The sequence below is a fragment of the Sinocyclocheilus anshuiensis genome, unplaced genomic scaffold, assembly GCF_001515605.1.
Source record: "Sinocyclocheilus anshuiensis isolate Anshui unplaced genomic scaffold, SAMN03320099.WGS_v1.1 scaffold128, whole genome shotgun sequence".
NCBI classification, from domain to species: domain Eukaryota; kingdom Metazoa; phylum Chordata; class Actinopteri; order Cypriniformes; family Cyprinidae; genus Sinocyclocheilus; species Sinocyclocheilus anshuiensis.
The window spans coordinates 15,573-27,308 of NW_015555710.1; the positions used below are offsets into that span (position 1 = coordinate 15,573).

Here is an 11,736-nt window from a genome sequence, read left to right on the forward strand (position 1 = left end):
GTTAGTTTGTGGGAAGGTAACCCCCCATTAAGGAAATTGTATGACTGATCTCTTCTTTCGGCAACCCAGGTGCAACAGTAGTCATGTAAGAACATGATCTTTGAAAGGAAGAGATAGGTGACCACACACACACACACATTCGCAAATATGTGTGTGCAAAGAATCTGCTCACTTCCAGTGAATACCTGGGTCTGTTTGAGCTGCAACTTGAATAGACTTTAACCTTCCCTTTACACACACACCCACCCACACACTAATGTCGGAACTGTATTTGATACTATGAGAGGTGCACTGTGTTCCTGTCTAACTATTCTTTTGGCTTAAAGAGATCATATAGTTGTTAAATTAGCTCATATATTAGGTACAGCTTTAAGAATCACCTCTATTCCTCTCAATTTCAGTTCAGCCTAAATGGTGTGTGTGCAGTAATATGTGAAGGTTTTATCAGTAATATTGAATTCATGGTCTCCCACTTAGTGCAATATAAAAAAAATCTTCCTTGTCCTTCCTTGTGTGGAGAACATACACACTGCTGACTTACCGTATACTGTAAGTTGCTTTGATGAAATTCATGCAAGTTGGATCATTTCAAATTTTTACCTTGATTTTTGGTGTGATTTTGAATCCAGCCCTCAATGGGTTGATGATTTTGTTTCCATTGACCATTGTCACATCGTTTTATTCTCAATGAATTACACAATGTATTTAAGTAAAGATTTCCAGCTTACTGTATATTATTTAACTTAATATTTATAATATTTTGTGTTATAATAACTTATAATATTTTGTTCACTGAGATCCAATTTGTGATTTGAGTGTTCCTTCATTTTGTAGCACTGTATATATGTGTATGTGTGTTTACACTCACACTACTGTTCAAAAGTTTGGGTCTGTAAAATAAAAGAAACTAATACTTTTGTTTGGCAAAGACACATTGAATTGATCCAAATTGACAATAGTGAGCACAAACATTCCAAACGTTGATAATAATAATAAATGTTCCTTGAGCACCAAATAAGTATGATTTCTGAAGAATCATATGACACTAACGACTGGAGTAATAACTGCTGAAAATTCAACTTACAGGAATAAATTGCATTTTAAAATATATTCAAATACTATACAGGTATTGTCAATTGTCATTATATTTCACAATTATATTACAAATGTTATCGACAGAAAGATATATTAAAAATAGCATTTTCAAAATAGCAAGGTCCAAAAACCTGGTCTTGATGCATGATGACATGATCTTAAACTTTGACCGCTTACTGTGTTGACGTTAAGTGTGTGTTGGAGTGCAATGTGGTGTGATCACACAAACTGTAATGTATAAATTGCACAATATAAATATTGTTTTGGGTGTGTGTAGGAAAGATAGAAAGAAAAACAGCAGTAACCGTTATCAGAGTATTTCTTACTGGCCATGGGCATGATATGATCCACAGTATCGGCCAATCAAAAATGTGCTCACGTGTTCTTGTGGATGTGTGGGAATCTTCATAAGATTTATTTCTACTTACAGTCATTCTAACAAGTAGTATAGACACTTGTTAATTTGATGTCAGCGTTATTTCTCATGTTATTCCAAACATTTTTGGGTGAACTATTCCTTAAAGAATTAAATGTCAAATCAGCAGGAAGTAAATGTCTACAAGATGTATGTATGTGCTTTCCACTGATCCTCTTTCAATCCAGTGCTGTAAACTTGTGTTGTTTATGCTTCCTGCTCATCATGTGCACATCTGCACCATCTGCTGTATTACACCTGTTCACACATGCTAGACCACCTTGAGGATTTATCACAGAATAGACATGTATGTTCAGCTTGTGTGTGTGTGTGTGTGTGTGCCTGAGTGCCCATGGGAAACTAAAATGAAAGAAAAAGTATTCTTGCTAAAGGAAATGTCATGGACGGTCATGTGACAGAGCAATTATTTGGCCTTTAGGTGAGAAGAATGAGTTTCATTATGGGTTTAGTTATATAATGTTAAGTTTTCCACACTTCAAGGGGAATGGAACATTTCATGAGATCTTTTGTAGGACAGGAAAGGTGTGTGTGTGTGTGTGTGTGCATGTTTATGTGGTTTATGAGGACAAAAATTTGTTTAATAACATGGGTATGACATAGGTATTACAATGTGTGCTTTTCTTTTCATCAGTTTCACATCCAGTCAGTCTTTGGAAATGTGCCTATATGTGTTTTAAAGCCTTGGCTATTGATTAGGGTGTACTGTTTCAGTTTGGTATGATTTGTATTTTTTATCTAAAGGGACAAGGTGTTTTAGAATAAAGGTACCATTCTAAAATCTGCATTTTTAGAAATCATAGTTGGAAAGACAAGAACATATAGCCTACCATTTTTACACTAATGCACTACAACAATATGTAATAAGCCTGTGGTTGGGTGACAATATTTTATTCCATAGTTTTCTATGACAGTATGACAGCTTATACAGACTGTTATTATTTGTAATTATGTTTTCATGACAGTATTAAAAAAATGCCTGGGTGAAGGTTTTCAAACTGTAATTACCAAATAGCTTTAATCTGCTCTGTAAGTAAAACAAAAGATTACATATTAACCATAGACAGGGAGCCAAATTATGAATGCACAGTGACAAAGTATCTCCAAAAACAAATGTACACACATTACAAACCCTTGCCTTTTTGACCCCAAAGGATGTTGATATGTGTTGATATGATGTCATATAAATGGAATGTATTAATTACCTCATAAATCATGGTCACATGATTATTGTCAAGGTTCCATTTGAGAACATACTTTATATTGAAACCCATAACATACATGTAGGTTTAATTCTCACTTTTATGTTTCATCATCAGTGTATTTCATTATTTAATTTTATAAATACAAGAAACAGTGCAAAACTTTATGCTATTAGATTTTCAAAACACTTTATTATAAGCTGTTTTCCTGATGGGGACCAAAAAAGTGTCTCCACAAGGTCAAAATTGACTGGTATTACTTACTATATACTCATGGGTACATTTGATCCTCATAATGTTGGAAATACCAGGTACACACACACACTCACCTATAGGCTACTGCCAAGAATGCTGTTATAAAGGTAAAGTATCACGAGTTCCAGCTTCGATTCTCAGATTACTTCAGTCAACACACACACACACACACTTCCATGTTTTATGGGGACTCTCCATAGGTGTAATGGTTTTGTGCAAATTGTATTTTCTATCCCTTTACCTTAACCCTACCCCTAAACCTAACTTTCTGTATTTTTAGATTTTCAAAAAAAAAAAAAAACTTAATTCTGTGTGACTTATAAGCTGTTTTCCTCATGGGGATCCAAAAATGTCCCCACAAGGTTTAAAATGTATGGTATTACTATACTTGCTGGGTCATTTGCTCCCCATAACATAGGCAATACCTGGTAAACACACACACACACACACACTGACAGAGAGAGAGAGAGAGAGAGACACCTGTTTGGAATCTGTGGTTACCTTATCTCTTCAGCTGCTCCACAGACAATGAAAGTTCATGTGTGTGTAGGGGAGGGTTTTTAGAATATTAGGATCTGACAACACAACATCCTCAAAAGCTTATCATGAACAGGAAGTTTCTTATGGTTAAAATTTGGATAAGGTATCACTTGTTTAGGCTGATTATATTTATGTGTGATTTTTACTATATTATATCATTTTAAAATTCCCAAATAAATGTTATTTTTGTTAATCATCTCTGCCTCAAAGCTGCATTTTAAAAAACAAGCTTGTATTAAATGAAACATCGTGTGGCCATTTCACAAGAATGGGGTGTCTTTCAACACAGATACTTCAAAATATTTATTTTGCATGTCATAAATACAGTTACAATGCAATGAGTCTTGTATTTTACAATAGACTGACGAAAATAGGCTACATTTGCTGTGTAACAACATCTGGATATTAAAACGAGATGATGATGAAGGTGACAGTGAGGATGAAACCATCCAATTTATTATTATGAGAAACAAATGTACATATTTGCAAATTTAACTGTTAAAGCACAAAATTAAAATAGCTTTAAAGGGCCTATATATATCCCCTTTTTAAAATCATATTCATTTAAAGATATAAAACAACTGATTTATAGCCTAATAACCATAAAAGTAGCAACAAAAAGCCACTGGGGTCGTCGTACCCTAGGGGTCTATTTAAACTTTTCACTTCGAAATAAAAATAACTCCAAACATCTAAATTATTTACTTTTCCTACATCCCTCAAAATGCCCCTTTAATAAATAAATGAAAACATAATATTCAACATAATATAAATAGACATATCACTATTATCCGATTAAATGTCACCATTAAAATGCCCCTTAAAATGTCAGCAGTCCTGCTGACCCACGACTGCACACCGTCACACAGCTCCAACCTCTTCATTAAGTTTGCGGATGACACGACTGTAGTGGGTCTCATTAGCAACAGAGATGAGACAAACTATAGGAGCGAGGTGAGCCGCCTGGCCGGGTGGTGCAGTGACAACAATCTCTCTCTGAATGTGGAGAAGACGAAGGAGATTGTTGTTGACTTCAGGAGAGTGCGCACTCAGCATGCTCCTCTGTCCGTCAATGGTGTGACTGTGGAGAGGGTGAGCAGCACCAAGTTCCTGGGTGTGCACATCAGAGGATCTCTCCTGGACTGACAACACCACAGCACCGGCCAAGAAAGCACAGCAGCGTCTCTACTTCCTCCGCAAACTAAGAAGAGCCAGAGCCCCGGCCCCCATCATGTACAGCTGCTTTATATATATTTTTTTATATATTTTTTTACATTTGACCTTATTTGTATATTTGTATTTTATACTTAATCTGTATATCTGTATTTATGTTCTACTGTTAGTGTTATCTGTATGCACCAAGGGTCTGAGAGTAACGCAATTTCAATTCTCTGTGTGTATGTGCTGTACATGTGGAAGAATTGACAATAAAGCAGACTTGACTTGACTTGACTTAAAAACTAAATGTGTCAAGAATAAATGTAGTGCCACTATGGTCAAGGCAAAAACTGCATTTTTGTGTTTACAATAAAAAACGCGATGTTTTACAACTTTAAAAAACTATCAGTAGTAGCCTATAACAGTACCCACAAACGCATACATCACGTCGAGTAAAAGCGCGCAGGTTTAGCAAGTTCCGCTCTGGATTACAGTGAAGAGAAACGCGCAGAGACTTGCCCAGGAATCTCCGCACTTCTCTTTAGCTACCTCGCTGTGGTCAATGCGCTCCGTGCACTGTCGCTTAGTGTCCAGAGGCGTTGTGTTCGTGGCTATCGGCGTCTTCTCTGTCTTGAGGGGTTTCGCTTGTGACGTTTCGGAGAGTTTGAAATGCGCATCCAGCGGCGCGCGCTTACACATGCCCGTTCGGATCATTGCGCGCGGATCCGCGCAAAGTTTCTTCTGCTTTTTAACTGATCTGGCGACCTGTTTCCAATAGCCCTCGGGATTAGACCCATATTCGGTGCACGTCGCCGGCTTGGCAGTATATTTACAGGTGAATCCATCCCCGTTTCCAGGCTTACATGTAACAGTCATGGTGTACTTGTCCTCTCCGCGTGCCACCCACGAGCACTGCGCCTTGTCTTTGGTTGTGAACTTTCCTTTTTGTACGGAAACATTATTATCACCTCGGCTCTCCTGCCTCCTTCCTGTCCTCCCCGCTCCCTTAATGCTTTCAGCAGTGAAGATGAGCTGTGAAAGACACGCGAGGAACAGCAGGAGCGCGAGAGTCCCACGGAGAGACATTTCCTTCAGTGACGCAACGATCTAAGAAATGTTAATTATGAGATTAAATAAGCCTACGATATTATGTACTTTCTTACATTTTAGTATATATACTTACTTATAGTAAATAGGTAATATCTTTGTATAAGGTAAAAAAAAAACAAAAAAAATCTCATATAGGACTTTAATTTTCACCAAAAAGTTAATTGATCTTACCAATAAGAGTTACGAGGACAGATGTTTGATGAGATTCCCTGACTAGTTTACCTCAAAATGAACTCACTCCTGGTATTTATGTCAAGTGACACACCCACTTACTACAGGACAATCAGATTCTTTCACATGAGAAAAGTCCTTTAATGCAGGAATCCACTGCTTACGTCATTCATATATTTGCATGTGTTCATTTGGCTACATTTAAAAATGTTCATTTTTAGAGGGGACTGAACTAAAAGATAGGAATTGCATAGTTGTCATGTCCTTGGGTCTGGGGCTTTTTTATCCCTTGAGTTTAAGTACCACAGGTTTTGTATTTCTTTTTGGAACTGATTGATCATAGGCTTCATTGATCTGAGTTTATGCACCTCAGATTTTGAGTGAAACAAAAAGCATTGTTTGTGGATAATGTTGAAAGAAGCCAAGATCGAATCCGATATTTGTTGTTAATATAGCATAAGGACAATCCTCTCTGGATCAAATTGACCAGAACACAACATAAGGGTTATTAAAATATTAAAGTAGGTGCTGGTTCATGCTCAAAAACACTACATTTCATCAAAAAATGGATTATGGGCCCAGAACCCCTAAATTGAGAGCAAGGTACTGCAACTGTAAAACGAATACAAACATATTGCATTTGGATGTTCGCCAATAATTTATAATTATATGAACTACAATAATAAAATACAGTAAATGATCATTGCAATTTGCCTGTAAATGCAACACTTCAGTTCACAATTGTAGTAATAATTAATTTGACATTTTTGGCATATGAGGAGACAGATAGCAGCAGAAGTAAGAGGGGGCAGCAAAAGTTTCCCATTCTTTCCAAAGTATGTATGGTATTGTGTGTCTGGTCCCCTGGGGCCTCACAAGACCACAACCTGTTCCTGAATTCCATGTATGTAAGAGTCATGGTTAAGCATGCTCTATGGCTGCATATACTTAACACCATTATGCTTGTGTAATATGTCCTGGTATGTAAAAATGCATGTTAAAGGGTCATTGTGAGTGGGCACTCATGTGATAGGGGTGAGGGGTCCCATGTGATTGTGTCTTTGTGACCTAATTCTATAGCTTAACCCGCCACTCCACCCCCTCTCTCTTAATATCAGTTTAATGTGTTTATTGATTATTTTGTTCATATTTCATTTGCACACACACAGTGTAAAATAAGTAATAGTACAACAACAGTAGTGCAAAAAAAATCATGAAGTGTTAGTAACTTGGAGCGTTAACTGGAGTTTAATGAATTTAGGTCACTTTTGAAGGGGAGGGGGTTAGAAATGGGGTGCAGAGAGACAGAAAGCCGGACTGAGAGAGTTTAAAAATGTATTTTCTCTATATATTTTCTTAGTAGTTATAGCTACATCAGTGTTAGTTATCAGTAATGTATAATGATCTCTCATTATACATTATATATGATCTCTCACACATGCATTGATAAAGCCAAATGTGCATTAATGAATGTTGATGATTTTTATTCATACTGAATTGATATTGAAAATGATGGTTTTTATTGATACTGTGCATGTGTCTGGTGGAGAAGCTCATGAGCTCATCTTGGAAGTCCATCACAAAAATGGTTTGGTGCTTATTGATTTGGTGACCATTATTCCACTATGACCAATTTTACAGGAAGGGTCTGGGCTGAGTTAGTGGATATGAGATTCCAGGTTTTTGCAAATTTGCTTTATTAAAAAAAGATATGGTTGGACTAATAATATTTTGATGGTGCTAAATGATATAGTATAATATAGTTAATGAACTAATGAGGCACTTGTGCCTCACTGAAGAGGCTGTGGGGAACTTAAGGCAGAAAATATTGTGCAACACTGACATAGAGCATGAGTTGTGTCTGGAGGGTGTGTTTGTGTTAGGCAGGTGTGTCAGCTTCCAGCTGTGCAACATATTCAAATCATAACATTTGGGATCTAAAGGAATTGAGCTCTTTGTAATACAAATACATGCATTCTTCTTTCTTTTGGTTAAATGTTTGCTGAGAGCTTATGGAATATACTATAAAAAAAAGAAGAAGCTGTCTATCATCATGACAGTGTGACATTTAGAAATGCCAGTCTGTTTTTGTAGCTCTAGGGTTTAAGGTTTGGCTGGTTAGCACAGCCTCATTAGCCCCTGCTAGCAGATGACTTAAAGGGATATTCTACTCATCATTTACTCATGTCATTCCAAAATGTGTGCATATCTTTCTTCTGTTGAACCAAGCTGAACACAAAAGAAGATAGAATGTTGATAACCAAACAGTTTTGGTTCCCCATTGACTTCCAGTGTATTTTTTGTCCATATGATGGACGTCAATGGAAACCGAAATGTTTAGTGACCAGCATTCTTCAAAATATCCTCTTTTGTGTTTCACAGAAGAAAGAAAGTCACACAGCTTTGGAACAATAAGAGTGAGCATAATGACAGAATTTTCATTTTTGCTTAGACTTTCCCTTTAACTATGCTATTTGGCATTAAAAGTATCTTTCTCCATTGACTGACATTCAAATTAGCTGTGTCTGATCTGACTAAATATAAATATATATTTTTACAAGCAAAATATAAGTTGCTAATGTAAAATTATAGTATAGTAGATGTTTTACCAGTGTCCGATTCTATTTTGAGGACTTTTAAAATTGCTGCCGTATACTGGACCTCCATTTAAAAAAACATTAAATTCATATGGGTTTTGTAACCAGTTAATCGGAGTCTTTTTAAATGGCATGCATCATTGCCCCCTAGTGGTGTTGATGTGCTCTGACATGTCGAGTGAAACAAAAATCATGCTTGTTGGGTTTGGAACTGCACTCCCCCTATTTTTGTCATCTAGAGAATGATAAATCATTTTTTATGATTTATGATAATTATAATTTGTTATGATTTTTGTTTATTAATATTTACTTGGAATCTTTGCTAATCAAACTATATCAGCTCCGAATTATTTTTTTCCTGAAAATAATTTAGTTGTTAATTAACATGTATCTAGAACATGAGATTAAGAGTATTCTAAATGCTCAAATTCGGATTTGTATGTAATTCTTGAGACTATTATTGTGAAAAATGTATTCTAACACAATTATTGTTATTGTGTGCATCACTGCATGTCTACTTCATTGCATTATCTACTTTAATATGAAAGCAAGCACAAAAAAAGTTAAAAAACTGATTTTTATTCAGACACGATACACAGAATTAAGAAACGTTTTTTTATTAAACAACATATTACAAATTTCTTTCTTTAATTCCTGTTGTCTCTTAGCATGTACACTGACTCACACAAGAAAAACACACAAAACCACAAAAGTACAGTCATAACCACATTTCCGCACGCACACACACACACACACACACACACACACAAAGCCGCGGTCTCTGGAGAAAACACTTGGCCGGTGGTCAGACAAATCAAAATTTTCTGACACTACTAACCTACAAAGAGGAGAAAAGATTAAAATATGAGCAACAATGGATAGAAATAATACACTTCTATAACCAATTTTATTTGAGCTATTTTGGAAAAATGCGGAGGTGTAACATAAATATCCTGTTGAAATTTGGCAGGTGCCGGGTGTGGGTGTAAAGCAGTGGTTGATGATTCATTAAGTTAGCTTTCTGTTTACTTTCCACTGCATATATCACAACTTTTCATACTAAAAAGCTTCTAAATTACAGTCTTTCATGTGCTGAATACACACTACTAGTCTTGTACTAGTCCTCAAGCTAACAATTACAGCCAGGAGTCGGTTTTAAGTAAAATACCTGCAGTTTGTACATCAGAGGGATGTAGTTCCTTCAAGCTAGTTTATTTACACTACAGTCAGATATAGTTAGTAGATCTTTTTTACACGAGTTAGTTTCCACATACAATTCTACAAACACTGACTAGTTATTTACTATAAAATGATGTGCTTACCAGAGGTGGTGATAAATTAATTTTGGAACCAGCTTATGAAGTATGCGCAGATGCCTTGGAGACTCTTCCAGCAGTATTCATCTGCCATCTTGGTTGCTTGACTCTCGTCTGCCACAGTGGGTCTCGCTGTGATGGTCTTTACAGGTTTACGTGGTGGAACAGTCTTGGTAATGGCAGGCTTGACTGGTTTGGAGGCTGGTTTGGCTGGTTGCTGAGGTTTAGGCTGCTGCTTTGAGCTTGGAGGTTTGGTAGGGGTAATGCTGGACTTGATCTGCTGCTGTTGCTTTTGCTGGTTTGGGGAAGCCTGGGTAGGTTTTGGGATGGAGATTTTGGGCCAAGAGGCATGGAACACCATCTGGACCTCATCTGAAGCAGAGCGGCACAACTGCGGTTTGTAGACCCGTGGTCCCTGGCATGCGTTGTGAAGCTTCCTCATGTTCCACATGATCTGAGTAAAATAATGCCGAGGGTTGTTGCTATATGCTCTGCATAGGTTAGGTTTGCCCAGGAAATCGCACCAGTACAACTTGCCCTTGCTCTTGCAGGAGACACGCAGCCTGGTGAAGTTGGTCTGGCCGGAGATCACCATGGAGCAGCTATCTTTTGCTTTGGTGTTGAAACGAATGGGTTCATCCCAGATGCTTCCTTTCTGCGGCTGCTGCTGTCGACTGTTTTGGGTGCTTTCGATGTGGTTGATGCCGTTCCCCTGGTTACTGCTGTTCTGAGCCTGAGCATTAGTGGCCCAAATAAAACAGACCAGAAGGAAAGCAGCACTGCATACGGCTCTCATGATGGAGGTGTAGAAGGGACTCAGCGAAGGTGTTGGAGGTGCAGGCTGGCTTTATAAATACAAGTCCCACAAAGGGGTCTTTGAGCAGGGCAGAGTACATACATCCCTCCAGACTGGGGGGCCTCTATAGTCTCCAGTCTGGAGCTGCCTTAAAGAGCTAATTGTAGGAATATTTGGAGAAGTGTGTGTGTGTGTGTGTGTGTGTGTGTGTGTGTGTGTGTGTCTGTGTGTGTGTGTGTGTCTGTGTGTGTGAGCAATTTAGTCTAGATGGGATTGGTGTGCAAGTGATTTTGAGAGTGCATGAGTGTGAAAAAAAAGCACTGGCTAGTTTTGTCTGGCATGGTATTTGCAACCTAATCTCACAGGAAAACATAAGGTGCTGATTTTGTATGAATTTGTACGAAATCACATGATGAAATGGTACAAAATGAAAACGTACCATTTTTAGGAAAAAAAAGTATGAAGGTCAGCAGATTGTATGAAAACGTTCAAATAAGATCATATGAATGAATTCCATACAAATTAGCCACCAAACTGTAAAATAGTTACAAGCTGCTATGAGATTGTGTTGATCTTTGTGTAGATGGTTTTGTGGTTCGTTTTCCTTGAGTGTGTGTTGATGGTTTGAGGTGAAGGACATGGGTGTGGTTACATTCATGGATCCTTCATGGTCTTCATAATATAATCATACATGCTAACATAAGTGGGCTATTGACTATTGATGTGAAAGACGTTTTAGTTTCAGGAGAAGAGACAAGGAGAGTAATTCACCTGGAACTCATTTATGTTTTGTTCATAAACGTCTGGTTTATGTGAAGTACTACATGTACTAGAATTTAGAATAAAAGAGTGCATAGAAAGAAAAGTTTTGTCCATATGTGTGTTGTTTTATAGAATACTGCCTTTATAACATACTGTAAAACTTACCTTTCTGTACATTATTCTGCATGTGAGTGTTCTAACAACCTTGTAGTAAATTAAAGACAAAATGTGAGATAACGGCAGTCAGAAGAGAGAACGATGTCAAATTTACCATCCCTCCCATAGACGCTGCATTAGAAAC

General features: G+C 37.3%; 1 protein-coding gene and 1 pseudogene across 1 annotated transcript; both read right to left on the reverse strand.

The window, feature by feature from the left end:
• Positions 1-5,019: 5,019 nt before the first annotated feature.
• On the reverse strand, positions 5,020-6,004 carry fgfbp1b (fibroblast growth factor binding protein 1b). Its single transcript, XM_016464934.1, has 2 exons — positions 5,965-6,004; positions 5,020-5,790 (listed from the first exon to the last, which is right to left on the reverse strand). Exon 2 carries the CDS (start codon positions 5,767-5,769, stop codon positions 5,152-5,154), a length of 618 nt encoding a protein of 205 aa, XP_016320420.1. The 5' UTR covers positions 5,770-5,790; positions 5,965-6,004; the 3' UTR covers positions 5,020-5,151.
• A 3,328-nt stretch (positions 6,005-9,332) lies between these two features.
• LOC107671905 (fibroblast growth factor-binding protein 2-like) lies at positions 9,333-10,773 on the reverse strand (annotated as a pseudogene).
• Between the last annotated feature and the right edge of the window lie 963 nt (positions 10,774-11,736).